At 33.2% G+C, this 17,993-nt stretch overlaps 1 protein-coding gene across 3 annotated transcripts; it reads left to right on the top strand.

The window, feature by feature from the left end:
* Positions 1-2,680: 2,680 nt before the first annotated feature.
* On the top strand, positions 2,681-17,684 carry FTSH11 (FTSH protease 11). Of its 3 annotated transcripts, none has more exons than XR_014429413.1 (18): positions 2,681-3,414; positions 4,044-4,197; positions 6,267-6,359; positions 6,503-6,588; positions 6,687-6,810; positions 7,251-7,370; positions 7,815-7,865; positions 8,175-8,236; positions 10,185-10,242; positions 10,366-10,491; positions 10,569-10,649; positions 13,225-13,354; positions 13,462-13,610; positions 14,582-14,863; positions 15,084-15,173; positions 15,311-15,364; positions 16,216-16,448; positions 16,969-17,684. XR_014429413.1 is itself a non-coding variant. In XM_020380798.3 (17 exons), exons 1-17 carry the CDS (start codon positions 2,855-2,857, stop codon positions 16,369-16,371), a joined length of 2,376 nt encoding a protein of 791 aa, XP_020236387.1. In that variant the 5' UTR covers positions 2,682-2,854; the 3' UTR covers positions 16,372-16,449. The 3 variants fall into 3 exon arrangements, 1 of the variants encoding a protein (XP_020236387.1); XR_003805262.2 differs by lacking the exon at positions 16,969-17,684 and adding an exon at positions 16,520-16,878; XM_020380798.3 differs by lacking the exon at positions 16,969-17,684 and having other exon boundaries at positions 2,682-3,414; positions 16,216-16,449.
* Positions 17,685-17,993: the final 309 nt, after the last annotated feature.

Raw genomic sequence — 17,993 nt, 5'->3', positions numbered from 1 at the left:
AAACACAAAACCTACTAAATCATGATTTGTGAATAGGGAATCCAAAACATGCATTCATCATTTCAATTGGTAAAAACAATATAAATTACTCATACAATGTATCTATAAGACATAAATTTCATACCATTACACGTTCCCATCAATTACTCACACAATAACCATTCTCATGCATACTCTTAAGGTTCCCATAGGAACCCAAGTACAACTCAATACATTCCAAAAAAGGCAATCATATATAATCGTAATATAGGACCCAAAAATCGAGAATAGAAAACAAAAGGACAGTCATATATAATCATAATTTATAACAATTTAGGGGTAATAAAATCACATGAAAGACAATAAACGAGAACATAAAATAATTGGGATTTTCCACTTCATACAACACATAGAGGTTGGGGGCTAACCTCACTACCCATTAATTACCCCATGCCGTGGAGCAAAAATATTCATTCCTTTCTTACCTCTATCAAAAAATACTGAAGAACATGAGTTTCCAAGATGATCTACTCCTATCTCCTCTTCTTATGGTTCTTTAGAGCGTAAAAGAAAGGTGAGAGTATGAGCAAAAAACTGATGTGTGCTTCTTTTTAATATCAAACCTAACTTAACCCCCCTTCTAATCCATTCATGGTTACTCAACCTTAATTCTAGTTACAATCACTTTCCTTCACTTAATAATAATAATAAAATAATAATAAACATCATCTTAAAATATAATCCTCATATAATTTAAATCTAAACAAATATATAAAATATAATTTCAACCTTAAAATACTCTCTAATATCAACCTTTTAAATTTTATAATAAAATATATATTATTTATCTAATTGCAAAAATGTAGGGTATTATAATTACTATGTTTATGGGTTACAAAATTTTTTCTTTAGATATTTGACACATCAAAATATTTAGGACTCAAACATGAGGCCATTGTTTAAACTAGATGTCCTATTGGTCCGAGTGAATTAGACTTGATCCTCTTAAACAAAGTTTTAATTAAGAAGAGTATATTGGATTGAGATTTTGAAAGATAATTTTAGAATGAAAAAGTCTTGTGGATTTTAGTAGATTTTAAAAGACTTTATAAGAATGTTTATAAAAAAGTTAAACCAACATATTTTTTTTTTTACAAATAATTGTCTCTATCTTTGGATAAATAATTATCGTTATCTTTTGACAAATAATTGATTTTGATGTTCTCCTAACTAACATGTTTTAACATATCTAAATTTATACTAGTCCTTCATGCATTAATATATATATTTTCTTTCATGCATTTGATATTGAATAATATGTTCAAAATTATGGTCTTCATTAATTGGTAGCATTTAAAATCCATTACTTCAATTGAAAAGACATTCTTTGCAAAAAAAAAAGAAGTTATTTAGTGCTATATACTAATAAAAGTTTAGTTATAGAGGCCTTGACTTAAAAATTGTGAAGCATAATTTAAAAATATTAAATATCTTTTCAATCACATTTATTAAGGATGTATGACATAAATTGAAAATTTCAATTTCATTTTGAGGGTCATTATCATGACCTACAAAGTCTTTTAAATATATGTTTCAAAATTTTATATTTCAATATTAAATTTTATTAAAAATACATAGTTAAATTTTAATAATCTAAAAAATTATCAATAGATAATATTTAATAATACAAAAAATATTTTAAATATTTAATAATTAAAAAAACAAATATTGATAAATTACACATCAATTGATAGATAAAAAAGAATAAGAGATAAATGAGAGAGATAAATAAAAAAAAATAAAATACATAGAGAAGAAAAAAAGAAGCAATATTGACAAGAGACAGAGAGAGAAAAAGAGAAGCAATAATGACGAGAGAGAGAGAGAGAAAAAGAGAGAAGCAATAATGGCGAGAGAGAAAAAGATATAAGCAAGAAAGGTAAGAGAAAAACATTAAGAGAGAGAAAAAGGACAGAAAGAATAAAAATAGAAAGGGAAAAAGTCATATGAAATTTTAAAAGTTTTGGTGAAATTATTTGATAAGTGAATTACATGTAAATTATACTAAAAAAGTCTCATAAAATTCATTATTCACAATAATCCATTGAAATTTCTATATTTTTCAACAAAAAATTCCTGATTGTCTTAGTTAAATATCACTAAATATTGACAAACTCTTAAAAAAGTCTTGATTAAATACTACATAACTTTTTTATATTAAAAAAATCCTTATTAAATATCACAAGAATTTTTTATAATAAAAAAGTTTTTAAAATCCCTTAAAATCTTAATCTAACACACCTTCTTAGTTATTACACAAGCCAAATATTTATTATATATATTTCAATATATAAATCATATTTTATATTTATAAAAATGTTTATATTATGACATAATTATTTTAATTATTGATAATTTATTTTAAAATTAATAAATTTAACTTAAAAATATATAAGATAAACACAAAATAAAATTGATAAAAAGTTAAAATAATCTAAACTTTCAGTTTTTTTAAAAAAAAGAGAAAAATAAATCCAATTATTTACACATACACACATTGATATTTGAAATATTTTGGTGATATCCCCCTTAAACCAAAGAATGGAAGAGTGTGATTAGGAAGTGTCCACGACGTGAAGGGGCAAGAAACGAACATTTACGATGGAAGGCAGGCAGCATTTGGAAAATTGTGATAAATAAAATCCACATCACAGTTCACAGTTCACAGTTCACAGTTCACAGTTCACAGTTCACAGACACACAAAATTTCCCAAGCCGGCGCCAATTTGAATGAATCCCCGGATAAGGTTTTACTTTTCCTTCCTTCTTCCCCAAATCCTCCTCTCCCAACAAACTCTGAAATAAAACCCTAATAATGGCCACACTCCAAGCTTCCCTCCTCTCCAAACCTTCCCTCCCATTCCCATTCCCATTCCTCTCTCCCAACCACTCTCCATTCTCCCTCGCCTTCCCCCCCACGCGCCGCGTCCCCTCCACGCTCCTCTGCTGCACCTTTCGCCCCGACAGCGTCGCCTCCGAACCCAATCACAACCCCTCCGAGCCCGAGCCTGAGCCCGAACCAAGTACCGAACCGGACCCCAGCGCGGGTGTAAATTCGACGGAAGAAGGTGCAGTCGCGGTTTTGGATTCTCCGAGCGAGGCGAGTTTGGAAAGGGTGGAGACTGCGCTGCGGAGTGAAGCGGATTTGGAGAGCGAAGGGAAGATTGCGAGTGGAAGGTTTTCGTTAGTGGTGTTCTTTGTGGGACTGTGGGTGAAGGCTAGGGAGCGTGTGAAGAAGGCTTTCGCGGAGTTTCTTGATTGGTGGCCGTTTTGGCGTCAGGAGAAGCGCCTTGAGCGGTTGATCGTCGACGCCGACGCGAATCCGCAAGATGCTGCCAAACAGAGTGCTCTGTTTGTTGAGCTCAATAAGCACAGGTCTGCTTTCGGAATTGGAAATGTTGTTGTTTGATTAATTCTTGATAATAGAAGCTGACTGAAACTGAGTTGGTTCCTGAGCAATTCTTGCTTGAGAGCGGTGTTTATGAGGCTGTTTGGATTCAGTTTTAAAAGTGCTTTTGAGAGCTTCTTTACTGGAAATGAGTTTTATTTTCAGTTGAGAAGCTCGCAAAAGTGGTTTTGATTTTGTATCCAAAAAGACTCTTGAAGTAAGACTATAATTGATTGAATTCAAGATGCATTATTTAAAATAATGTTATTCTGAGCTTTGATTGGTCGTGCATGTGCTCGTGCCAGCATTGTTCTTGGTTCGTTGGTTTTAAGATTATGCACTCTGTGATTTTCGTTTTTCTTGGATGCTCTTGGATGATAAATGATGATGTGGGGTAGATGAAAAATTGCGTGTTGTATTTAGATGTATGGGTTTGAGTGTTACTGGAGAATGTAGCTCATGCAATACTTTACAGAAAAAGAAAAAAAAAAAAGTGTGGCGGTAGGGGAAATTTGGCTAGGTATCAATGACACTACGTAGTTTTCTTACCTGGAAGTTTTTGTGATGGAGTTTGTTAGCATATATTGTTTTATTTGATTATATGTATTTTTTCTAGTCCTGAATCTGTCATCAAGCGGTTTGAACAAAGGGATCGAGCTGTGGACAGTAAAGGCGTTGCTGAATATCTTCGAGCTCTTGTGGTCACTAATGCTATTAGTGAATATCTTCCAGATGAGGAGTCTGGAAAAGCTTCCAGCCTTCCTACCCTGGTAATCACTTTGAATCATTCATGTTCTTGTCTTCTTGGTATTCTGCCTTTCAATTTTTAGTCTGTGTAACCAAAAATTTAATACTGCATTTTCATTAGTAGAGGTAGAGGGGTGCCGTGTGCATCTTGTTTGGCATTTATTTGTTCATATTAGTTTGTCCAAAAATTTATTCTGTTTTATTTCAACAAGCATAATCTAAGACATTTGGATTTGTTTTGCAATAGGTAATAGGTAATTCAGTCTGTTTATTGTCCTGGTGAACTATGTTATTATTATTTTATTTTTCGAAAGGCTGTCTTTTCATAATAAAGTTGCAAGTTTCATGCAGCACTATCTAATTTTTGACATTTGAATCAATTCCTGTGTTAGAAAATTAATTTTATTGCTGATCACTGTTGTATTTTCCTGATTTATTGACTATTATGATTCTAGTTATTTTTTTAATTCTTTTTTAAACTTCAGTTTTTGATGTGCCACTGAGCATATCCCGTAGGTAGTGCTGATGCATGCTTTTGGAGAATGATGTATTCCTACTGGGTGAGTCATTGAAGGAGAGGGGGGGGGGGTTAATGGTAAACTAGAAATGTAAAGAAAAGCTTTGTAAGCACATGGTTTCAGATTATGTAGATGTGAAATAAAATATATGCAGATATATTGGACATGAATATTGGAGATCATACCATTGCATAGGACAAATACTTTAGTTATTGGACAACTTTTTATTCTGTATATTGTTTGGTGAATAATTGACAACACAAACAAAATAAAGTCAAAATTATTATAGTACTTTTTTTTTTAATATTAGTCATCACGAAGAATTCTTATCATCTTAATGATGGGTGATGATGGCTGTAATGATGGTTATGACAACAATAACAATGGTAGTTATGATGACAACGGCGACAGTAGTAGGGGAAAGGTGGTGGTGGGCAATGACAGTGGTGGCAGTGGTAAGTGTTGGTACAAAAACAAGACAATAGTGAGTGTTTTTTATACTTGACACAAAAAGTTGTCCCATGATTTATTAAGTAGAAAAAATAGGATTTTTGTCTTGTCCTTCATCTTATTTGTCCTATCCCATGATTTTTTTTTTTTAAAATCAATCTTAGAACAATAACATTTGTAATGTCCAGGACCATAATTTTTACTAATCAAATGGACCCTGAAGCTTTTGGTATAATTGGTTGATGACACTATCAATCAATATGATAAACAAAGAGAGAGATGTGATGTAAACCATAGGATTCAAATTGGGTCGATGAAATGGAGAAATGTGTCAAGTGTTATTTGTGACCAAAAGTTGCTTTCTGAGCTTAAAGGAAAATTTTGCCACACAACCAGAGTCTGTGTATGGTACTAAATGTAGGGAAGTAAAGAGCCAACAAGAGAAAAGCTTAGTTTTGTAGAGATAATGATGTTGTGGTGGATAAATAAACATACAAGGCATGATAGGATGAGGAATGAATGCGTTAATGAGAAAGTAGCAGTAACATCTATTGGGGAGAAGATTGTAGAATCTCAGAGACTGAAGGTGGTTTGCCCATGTGAGAAGATGACAAATAGAAGCCTCAGTAAGAAGAATGGACTAGAATCTAGATGCAGGATAGTCCTATAGTTGATGATAAGGTGAAACTAAGAAAGATTCTAGATGAACCATTCAAAACAAAATTATATAATTACTAATTGAGGATTTGGTTCATGACATAAAACACAATGCCATTGTTTGATCCATATAATAGACCCACCTAGTGGTGGGGAAAAGACTTCAGTGGTGGTTGTTTTTTCTTGTCATAAATGATTTGGATACTATTTTAAGTGCTTATATATATACATTTTTAGACAGCATTTCTCTCGCATATTTCTGGATCTGAGTTATTTGGCACTTCCTTTTTGTCTTTAAACTGATGATAGATTTATAATGGACTCTAACCCATTGTTCTTGTTGTCCTATGCTTGCAATTTTTCCTTGTGTACGCATAAACTTTCTTTTGGTCATAATAACAGCCTTTTGACTTTTTAGTTCATAATTTACTTGTGTTATTTCATGGGCAACTTATGGTATTTTTCAGTTGCAAGAGTTGAAGCAGCGTGCATTGGGTAACTCAGATGAGACTTTTCTTAGCCCTGGGATATCTGAGAAGCAGCCATTACACGTGGTTATGGTAAAAACTATGGAAAAAGGCTTTCTCTATGCTCTATATTTTTTATTTAAAGTTCTGAAATAAAATTGTTTAGTTTTCCTGTTGTAACCCAGATTCTTTTTTATTTGGTTCTTGGAGTCTCATGAAGCTGTTTCCTCCTTTAGGTTGATCCAAAAGTATCAAATAAATCACGTTTTGCACAAGAACTTATCTCAACTATTTTGTTTACTGTAGCTGTGGGGTTGGTCTGGTATGAGTCTTTAGTTTCTCTTCTCCCTCTCATTGCCATGTATAAGCATCCACTCTTTGATTTTTATATACTTTTATTGCTATTACACACCCTGTCAGGTTTATGGGTGCTGCTGCACTTCAAAAATACATAGGAAGCTTGGGTGGCATTGGACCTTCAGGAGTTGGGTCAAGTTCTTCCTATGCCCCAAAGGAGTTAAATAAGGAAGTGATGCCAGAAAAGGTCAACTCATTAATCTGTTCTTACTGATGTACTCAGATTTCTATAACAGTCCGGAAAGTATATTATTCTATATTTCTTGAGTTATATTATTCAACAGCTTAAATTTGGAAAAGCTGAAAAATTTGACTTTTAGTAAATATTTTGGATGAGAAGATTGTAGGTTCAATAAGTTAATGAACAATGACATTATATGTATTATACCTGCATAATCCTTTCTATATCTAAAAATAATCCTTGCTATTTGTGCCTTTACTTGCTATTTTGTGGACAAGCTACAACAAAGATGAAATTTTTTACCACCCCAAGTCAGTCATTTCGAGTTTCCTTATTTGTTGTATTAGTTTTGTGCATAGAATATACAGCAAGCAAAAAGTTCTGCTACAACCTCATATACTCTATTTTCTTAATCTTTCTCTATCACACTTCCTCTCTCACTGCAGAATGTAAAAACTTTTAAGGATGTCAAAGGTTGTGACGATGCAAAGCAAGAACTTGAGGAAGTTGTGGAGTACCTAAAAAATCCATCAAAGTTTACACGCCTTGGAGGAAAGTTGCCAAAGGTCTGAAGAGGTTAATTTGTCATTTTTTTCCTGATAGCTTTTATTTATATTTCTACTTTTCATGTATAGGCTTCTTATTTCATACTTGGAAGAACTAATTTTTATTTGCTGTTTATGACCTGATTCTCTTTAATCCTTCTCCATATGCAAATTGTGTTGATCACAGCAACGAACATGTTATGTTTTGGTCATCATAACAAAATGCATGCTATGTTGATGATCTTGCTTGTCTTTTAATAAAATATCATGATTTTTAGTGTGTATTGGTTATATTTTCTTAGATAGTGAGTTTAGGCCTAACTCAACCCTATAAAACCAGTTTGTAAGGTGAGGGTTATCCCCTACTTATAGTCTTTGTTTGCCTTATCTCTAGTTGTTATGGGACATAGGTTTTCCCCAATATATTTTTTTCATTATTTGTGGCTAATATGTTCCTCTTTTCAGGGGATTCTTTTGACAGGAGCACCTGGAACTGGAAAAACTCTGCTAGCTAAGGTTAGTTAATTTTGGTATTTTTTTAGACATTTTTGTTAAATAGTTTATTACAAGTTATTTTGTTATACAATTAGAATCTATCGGTCTTATTCTATATGCTTTTGGGAATTGTTATCATTCTCCATATGCCAGACTGCACTGTTATATGCTATATTCTACTAGGAAATTCAAGGAAGGACACTGCATAATTCTTCTTATCTGTGACTATAACTAAAATCCTACTTTATTGACATCAACCTTTTGAGCTAATCTATTGAAATTTATAATTGTTATGATCTAATAGTGTTTGCTTTATCTGGGACCTTGAAGGCTATCGCTGGAGAAGCTGGTGTTCCGTTTTTCTATCGAGCAGGCTCTGAATTTGAGGAGATGTAAGTCTTCTTTTGCTTTTTATGTTTTCAATAACTTAAATTTTGAGTGTTGAGCACATGTTATGTATAGTCTTGAATTGATGTCAGGAACAGGATATTGCATGCTATATGCTGTAATGCACATTATATGTTATTTATAAAGCTACTGAGATGCCCATTTTTCAAACGGTAAATGAAAAAGCAAGGAAAAGAGAGAGAAAAAGCTAGGTAGCATAGTGACCGTAAACGAAAAAAGAAAAAAGAAAAAAGAAAGAGAAAACTGTAAGAGAGAATGTCATGATAGCATGTGGTGACGGCTTGAGAATGTAATAGAGGGAGTATAAACATTTATTTAAGAACTGAATAGGGTGTGCAAAATTAAAACTGAATTGAACTGATTCAAAACCAACTGATCCAGGTTATAAAAACGGTTTTGTTAAGTTTTAAATAAGTGGATTGGTTTGGTTTGGGTCGGTTTAGTATTTTGAAAAACCGAACCATATGAGTATTATGTACATAACCGAACTGCAACAAACAGATCCTATTTAAAAAAATCCGATTAATTTTTAGGAAAAAAAGAACTTGTTATCTTTGTAAAAAATGGATTGTTATTACAAAAGATAATAAGTTTTTTTAGAAAGTTGCTCAATCCATTGAAGGCATTGTTATTTCACAAAAGAAGTATGCTCTAGATATTTTGGAGGAGACAAACATGAATGATTGTAGGCCCATTGATACTCCTATGGACCCAAATAAAAAATTAATGTCAGAGTGAGGTGAACCATTCTTAGATCTAGAAAGACATACAAGGCTGGTTGGAAAATTCATTTATCTCACAATTATGAGACGACAAAGGCGTGATATCTCTTGTTTAGTCAATTCATGTAGGCTCTTTATATTGATCACTAGAATGCGGTGATTTGCACTCTTAGGTGTTAAAAGGACTCAAGGACAGGGTTTACTTTATGAGCATAAGGGAGAAACTGAAATCTCTGGGTATATTGATACTGATTGGGCAGGATGACCCATAGTTATGTGATCTTCTACCAGATGTTGTATATCCATTGGAGGAAACATTATCTCTTGAAAGAACAAGAAACATAATGTTGTTGTTTGGTCTACTGCAGAAGCATGACATAGAGCTATGGCGACAACCACTTGTGAGTTGATATAGGTTAAGCAACTTCTTCAAGAGTTAAAGTTTTGTGAAATTCAGCAAATGAAGCTGTATTGTGACAACAAGGATGCTCTTCACATTGCCTCTGATCTAGTGTTCCATGAAAGAACTAAGCATATCGATATTGACTGTCAGTTTCTTTTGGAGAAGCTGCTGTTCAAGGAGATTAGTACTGAATTCATCTAGTCAAATGATCAACTTGTTGACATCCTGACAATGAAGCTGTATTGTGACAACCAGGCAGCTCTTCACATTGCTTATAATCCAGTGTTCCATGAAAGAACTAAACATATAGAGACTGATTGTCACTTGTTAGGGAGAAGCTGCTGTCCAAGGAGATTAATTTAGTACTGAATTCTTTGAGAAGGCCTCAGATTCAGTTCATATGTTCTGAAGCTTGGAGCAATTTATATGCTCCAGCTTGAGGGGGAGTTTTAGATTAATATATATTTCATAAAAGTCTGGTTTTATCTTTTCCACTTAAGTAGCAGACTGTCATAGTCATAGGGTTAGACTGTAATCCCTCTTTTTATCTTATTGTACTTCTATTTTAATATATATATATATACATATGCTTTGGAGCTGAGTGAGTTAACATTCAATCTTTTTTCTCAAAACTCCTAATCTCAAGTTCTAGTGTAGAGTAAATGCTAAAATGTTTTCATGTCATCTCTTAGAGGGCCTAATTTAAATGCAGACATTTATACTGTAGCATCCTGTTATCACATTAAGGAATGTTGTGGTATGTTGGCTGTTAGGGATGTTCATTTTCATATCACTTTTCATGTTCAGGTTTGTGGGAGTTGGTGCTCGACGTGTAAGATCCTTATTTCAAGCAGCCAAAAAGAAGGTTTGTTTATTTTTGCAAATGGTCTCCCAAAATTGTCTGTTGTTCTGTTTTTGCACTATATCACATGGCCCCTTTATTTATTTCTGATTATGTAATATTTATTTCCCTTTTATCTTTTTGTAGGCTCCTTGTATCATTTTCATTGATGAAATTGATGCTGTTGGATCAACAAGAAAACAATGGGAGGGCCATACAAAGAAGACATTACATCAGCTACTTGTTGAAATGGATGGGTTTGAGCAGAATGAGGTATCTTTGAACAGTTTGCAATGAGATTTGTTCCTCTCTTGTTTTAAAATTTGATTAATTATTTTTTTTTCTTGTAGGGAATAATATTAATGGCTGCAACAAACTTGCCTGATATTCTTGATCCAGCTTTAACAAGGCCTGGCAGATTTGATCGGCATGTAAGTCCTATTTCTTCCCCCAATGGATGAATCTATTAAGAGAATTATTATAAATAGAAAGAGTGATGATGGTAATTCTTCCTACAGCAAGAGAGAAACAAAGTAAACAATAGACAAATGAAAATAAAAAAAACATGATAAAAAATGCTTTCCACTTTTTCTGTCAATCTGGTGAAGAAAACCTTTAAAAGAACCATGAGCTGAAACTCACATGAAATCTGAAGTGACAACTCACTTGGGAAAAGAATTGTATGATTTTAAAACTTAGGTATTTTGTTCATATTACAATATGCAAAATGTGGATACTACCAGAGAATCTTATTTTTCAGAATTTTATTTTTTTTACAAATTTAAGTTATTGTTTCAAACACAATTTATTTTGCAAGCAACTTTTTTAGTAAAAAAAAAAAACAGCTGAAATCTCTCAAAATAATCTTTCACAGGCACACTCTAAGACTACTAACTGTAATTAAATTAAATAGGGAAACAAATGAGGGAATATGATGAAATAAGGAATCAGTTTGCGTGATTGCTTTCTCTATTAGATAACTAGTTGATTCCACAATATATTCTGTATATTTTTTTTAAGACTTTTTGTTGATACTCGAATACTCCACCATAGGCTAAATGCCTAAATCTTGCTGAACATAAAGCTGTTACAAATAAAGTAACAAAAGATATAGTGGGTCCAGAAAGCATATGTAAACAAATAAGTTGAGAATGCCAATATTTTTGAAGAGTTTTACAAAGATCTTGGTCTTGGGACAAAGAATGGAAAAGGTAAGATATATAAGCTTGCCAAAAATAGGGGAAAACAACAGATTTGAATCAAGTAAGATGCATTAAGGGTGAAATAATTTTTTTTTGGTTATATATCAAGATATCAAAGAGAGATGGGAGGATTATTTTATAAGTATGGACAAGGTGACAAGGTTCGACATTTAATATGGAAGGACTAGAAATCAAAGAGAACATACAAAATTTGGCTTAGGGCTGTAGAATTCAGGTTGGAGAGGAAAGCCATTAAGAGGATGGATAAATGATATTCCTATTGATGTTTCTCTTGTTGATGATAATGATGCTGGAGATTCTTAGGAGAGGCTTTATGTTAGATGAGTTACTGGTAAATAACTCAGTAATGATGGTTGGAATGATGCACAACCAGAGGGGCTAGTTAGGAAGTTGCATTGCTGAGGAAGAAACGTTGCTAGAAAGATGCAGAATGGAAGACATTGCTGAATATATGCATAGAAGAAAAGAAGGAAAAGGATCATTAAATAAAAATATGTTTAAACAATGATGGATAGAAGGAAAAACTAAACTTCTGATTGTCATAATTGGTGCATGGCCAACAAGTATAAAAGAAAAATCACAGAAAGATATTGTCAAGTGGAGCTAAGAATTTTAGGGAACTCAGCAACTGGATATTATTGGTAGGATGTGGTGGGAAAGGATGATATTGTTCTAATGGCATCTTGGAATTATGAAGCATAGCTACGGAAGGTGGGAAAGAGAGAAAGGTGGAAGGGGACTCTCACTGATATTCTGTTAGATTGATATTGTGTGTATTGTTGATGTTATACAAAAATACTAATAAAATAGTAAACCATAAGTAGAAAAAAAAAATTGGTACAAGCATGGGTACACAGTTCTTATGGGCATGTGATTCTTGGTCTATTATTATATTACAAGACCTCCTCAGGAAATCTGATATGTGCTATTGGGAATTAGGCACATGATACATAGTGTTTTTTGTGTGGACTCTAGTAATTTTGCTATATTAATAATTAGGGATAAATACTAGTGTTGTATTATCAGCACAAGTCCAAGCTCACAATGCAATAATAATCCCAATCCTAGTTAAATAAGGATTAAGGAAATTGCTGCGGTATAAAATTGTTGCCATTATGTTGCAACTGTTGCAGATTGATGTGAGCCACTTGCAGCTGATGCCAACTGCAGTCATGACATAATGCAGTTGCAGCAGACATTTCAACCTACATGTTGTGGTTGCATTGCGTGATGTAGTCTGCAATTGAAGCTTTGGAAACTGCTAAGATATTAGGGTTGGTTCTTGGTCTTATTCTTTGCGGCTTGTACATGTTAATGATAAGTGTATTAGGTTGGGCTAAGTATCTGTAGTTGAAGTATCTTCACCCTCTATTGCCATAGTATCTTCTCTAGTTGCCATAGTATCTTCTGTTGTCACTTCCAATTATCATATTTTCTATCTGTAGTATCTGATGTAAATAGCCATGTCTCTAGTAATAAAGGAAATCCAGGTTCAGGTCTGCTTTGTAGGATGTTATATGCCTCTGCTTTTCTTTCTTTCTCTGCTCTCAATAGTTTGCTCTTTTATGTTATATGTAAACAATTAAAATACATCCGTGAGGAATCTTACAATAAGCAATTTTTACAGAATATCTAACTACTAACCTGAATGTGCAAGTTAATTTCCTATATAATGTGGGAGTTGCTATGATAACCTTATAATCTTATAACAAACCATGGAAAAGTGCACTGGTGTAATGGCCGCATAGTATAGAATACAGGGACTAACAAATTCCCATTCCAGATTGTTGTACCAAATCCAGATGTACGTGGCCGGCAAGAAATATTGGAGCTCTATCTGCAAGATAAACCTATAGCTGATGATGTAGATATTAAAGCAATAGCTCGCGGTACCCCAGGGTTCAATGGGGCAGGTGAATTATTATTTATTTATATTTGAGATGAATTTCTTTTATCATTGCAAATTTTATTTCAAGTTTCTGAATGACTTTTTCTGTTATTGTATATTCCCTTAAACTAGATCTTGCAAACTTGGTAAACGTTGCTGCCATTAAAGCTGCAGTAGAAGGTGCGGAAAAAGTAACAGCTACACAGTTGGAGTTTGCAAAAGACAGAATAATTATGGGTACTGAGCGGAAAACAATGTTTATATCTGAAGATTCAAAGAAGGTATGGGTATACGCTGGGAAGTTTTTACAACACCTTTTTGATCAATATCTGATGTAATCAAGAAAACTTTCTAATATCCACTTGGAATAGCCTTTCTTACCCACTACAAGTAGAAGTCCCTTCTACAACCAATGAGAAACATATCTCACTTAAACCACATAAAATAGATATTGGAAATTAATTGTAATTGATTAAATTAAAATAGAAAGTTCAAAAGTTCTGGAATTCAAAAATTGAAGCCTCTGATCGATTATGAAAATAGGGTAATTGATATAAGCATAAAGTCATAATTTTTTTAGAAAGAATTTTTGAACTAAGTAATCGATTAAACCAGAAAGCTAAAGTAGACTTTGAATTACGATATCAGATTTTACTTTAAGGTTATAATTCTTTAAACATTAAACCTTTTTGATCATGTTTATAGATCATTTATCCCTGATTCCCTGCTGTTACCTCTATTATGGAACTTAACAAAGCTAACCCTTAACAGTTGTATTCTCATTAAACCATTGAATCAGAAACATTATGTCTCACATCAAAGTAAAATAAATAAAAGAGAAAATAAAAACTCATTCTCTGGCTAGCTTCAACAACTCTTCACCATTGTACTTACACACAAAAAATGATATATATTTCTTTTAATTAAATATTATCCAACAATATGCCTTAATAAATTCTTTGATGCACTCTTATTTATTGGACCCATTAATAGTAGTGTGTTGACATGAACACGTTGAAGAGTGTTGTTAGCAATGCCTTCCTAACCATTTGATGGCTCAGTTACATCAATTATTTTATCATCTCATCAGTTTTATTTGCCATAATCAGATTCTGCTGGTATAATGAAATGTTCTGAATTCTGTATTGATCTGCAATCAATACTATATTAACTGGCAACTAATGACCTTTCCCATAGGGTTAATAAATTTCTTGGTGTGTGCTCAAATATGTTGTGCTTTTGAAAATTTCAGCTTACTGCTTATCATGAGAGCGGCCATGCAATTGTTGCCCTTAACACTGAAGGTGCACATCCAATACACAAGGCAACAATCATGCCACGTGGATCTGCTTTAGGAATGGTCACTCAGCTTCCCTCAAGTGATGAGACATCAATAAGTAAGAAACAGTTGTTAGCTCGCCTTGATGTTTGTATGGGAGGAAGGGTTGCAGAAGAGCTTATCTTTGGTCGTGATTATGTCACAACTGGAGCAAGTAGTGATCTCCACACTGCTACTGAGCTTGCCCAATACATGGTAATTTTCTGCTTCCCTGTATTGTGTCAAGTGCAGTCTTGCATTTGCTAAACAAGAGATCACTTTTATTTATTCCCTTTCTCTTGACTACAAAAATTATTTAGAACTTTATGCTTGTATATTCCTTTCAGAGGTCATTTTGAAATTTCTGCTGAAATTCTGGACATATCTTTAATTTCATAATGAGTTTTATTCTCCCCCTCCCCCCTCTCTGCAAAAGGTATCAAATTGTGGGATGAGTGATGCAATTGGGCCAGTTCATATAAAAGAGCGACCAAGTTCTGAAATGCAGTCACGTATTGATGCAGAGGCAAGTGTTATGAATTTATACTCCTTTATAACTGCTGAGAAATCATGTTTGGATCATTTGCTTTCCTCATTTAAAAATGTTTTTATATAAAAAATAAAAGTCATGATAAGACTTAGAGATCTATACCTATTCTGCAGGTTGTGAAACTCCTTCGAGAGGCATATGATCGTGTGAAGGCCCTTTTGAAGAAGGTTTGTCTAATTAAATTATTGTGTATAAATGTTTTCTTTAAAGGGGAAATCTTTTTCTCTATTTTGGAGTGGTTATGTTTTTTAAACGAATAATTTCATTAGAAGAAATTTCAAAATGTTTGGAGGATAACAAATAACAATACACATGGGCAAAATACAAGGCTGGGGATAAAACAGAAACCACCAGTAGAGGAAAGCTGCCAATCTGTGTGGATTTGTGAGCGGGTCACTATTAACTCTTCAAGCGTTTAAGTTCTCTTAAGTTAGATTCTGTTACTTGCATTTTTTAGGTTGCCTAAATTCATTTATTTATCATTATTTAATGTTAATGGTTCATAATAGACATATTAGAAGTAATATAAGCTATTCCTTTCTATATCTATGCTTTTCCCAAAAAATCAAGAATGTAATGATTAGTGGTTAAGTCTTATAAGTTATACTTAGAAGAGCATATTAGTGTATAAGATTAAAACAAGTTATTTAGATCACTGTTAGGTCTGACTCGAGTCTTGTACTTGTCTCCAGCGAGTCAAGCGACTAGTGGACAAGGACATGTTCTTGATGTGAAAGTGTGGTTGTTCTGTGAATCAAAATGAATTAGTGTCAAATGGATCCTTGATTATTTTATCCCTGAGAAAAAGGATTGAATGGTGCTATTTACAGAACGAGTTTAGGGTTTTCTTTAGGCTGGCGGGATCATTAAAACAGGAAATTAGAACCAAGAGCAATTTTTTGGTGTGAATTACTTGATTAATAAAAGTTGTCAACCTTGAATTATGCAATGTTTGAGATCATCTGCTATTGTCTTTCATATGGAAATTCATAGCCCTAATAACTTGACATTTCTTCAGCATGAGAAGGCATTACATGTGCTAGCAAATGCACTTTTAGAGTATGAGACGCTTAGTGCAGAAGAAATCAGGAGAATACTTCTCCCATATCGGGAAGGAAGGGTGCCAGAACAACAGGAACAAGAAGCAGCAGAAGGGGATCTTGTATTGGTGTAATTTTTCTCTCCACTTCTTGTCCATTACTGTACTAATTTTAGGGGAAGCTCTGTACAGTACACCTAGAAGCGCTACAGGTATTTTTCTTAGTCTAGATTCTGCAGTTCCCCTCCTTTGTGCATGCATTCATGTCGTAAGATGCATATAGGAAAAAAGATATACAACGATGGATATCTGCGAAGCAACTTTTCCTGCTTACAATGGCAAAGGTCAGCTATTAGAGTACAATCGCCCTTGCTGAGGCCCGAGGGCAATATTTTTTGGTGAGAACTATGTATTATGTAGGAATTGGACATTTTGACAATTGTGTTTGATAGCCTATGCATTCATATTTTTTTTAAGAATTTCTTCAAGAATCCAGTGACCTGTGTCTAGTGGAATACGTTGTAAGACCCTACAAGCCTGGCCACTGATGACTGCAACTTTGCGTAAGCTGTGTAGCATATACTGCATGAGTTTAATTAACAGCAATATCAAATAATAGTTGGAAGTGTTACGAATAATAAATAGATCATGAAATATATTATATGCACAGGTTTGCAACCCCCGATGATTTACTATAAAAGTATATCGTGATCTTAAATTGCTATAATTCAGGGTAGAGCTTCATCCAAACGTACGAGGAAAAAAAGTTCTCTTTATACTTAAAATGAGCGAGGTTTATTTGGAATTTGATATAGTGGGTTGAAATCCCAATACAATTTACATTATAGCAATGATGCGTACATCATTACTTGAACTCAATTTAGATTGAACTATATCCCGTGTATATATGCTGGTGTGTTGAATCTGCAGTGAATATAAAATTCACTTGAATTGATTGTGTTACAGTGGCTTGTACTGCAACTGTCTTCAAACTTTTTAATATAACAATGTGTTATCATTTGTTGCTTGTGTTCAAACTCAGTATACCACATGCTTAATACAGCGGTCAGCAGCTAGCAAAAGAATAATGGAAGGATCAATTTAAACCATTTTGAAATGAAGATTGTTGGGATTTTTAGTTTGCTCTTTCCATTATTTAAGCATTATAGCTGCCATATCACCAGACGTTTAATAGCCCAAGTTACAGTTGTTTTGACCTCATTTAAAAGAGAAATGAGAAGGAAAAAAAACCAAAATTTTGATCATTTTAACCTAGGATACCTATCGATGGGAATAAGCAAGACTTTAGTTAAACATCTTTCATTTTTAAATTTTGTTTAAGAAAGTGCTTAAAATCTGAATTCTTTTATAAATTCGTTCGGTAATGATAGAAAATAATAAAAGATAGTCCAAATGGGTATCAAATACAAGTTTCCATGCTTCTAATTCCTCCAACTTCCCCCTCAACCTTTGATAAATACTAGTTAAGGGAAGAGGTACTTTCAGTCTCTATTATTTTTAAGAAATTAAAAATAAAATAAAAATGAAATAATGTAGTGGGTGATTGGTAGTTATTAAAAGAGTGTGAAAAGGTTTCTAATTCGTAAGAGTTTTTAAAATAAGAGAAGTAATAAAAATGGGTAGTTATTGAAAGAGTGAGGAAATTACTAAATCGTGTGAGCAAAAATATTAATTTTTAAATATTTTCTAAATTTCCTAAGCAATTAAAAGGTGTAATGGTCCAATTGAAAGTGTGG

Source organism: Cajanus cajan, chromosome 9 (genome assembly GCF_000230855.2).
Source record: "Cajanus cajan strain Asha chromosome 9, NIPB_CcT2T_4, whole genome shotgun sequence".
NCBI lineage: Eukaryota > Viridiplantae > Streptophyta > Magnoliopsida > Fabales > Fabaceae > Cajanus > Cajanus cajan.
The sequence above is the reverse complement of the archived record's forward strand: the minus strand, read 5'-3'. Positions and strand labels throughout refer to the sequence as shown.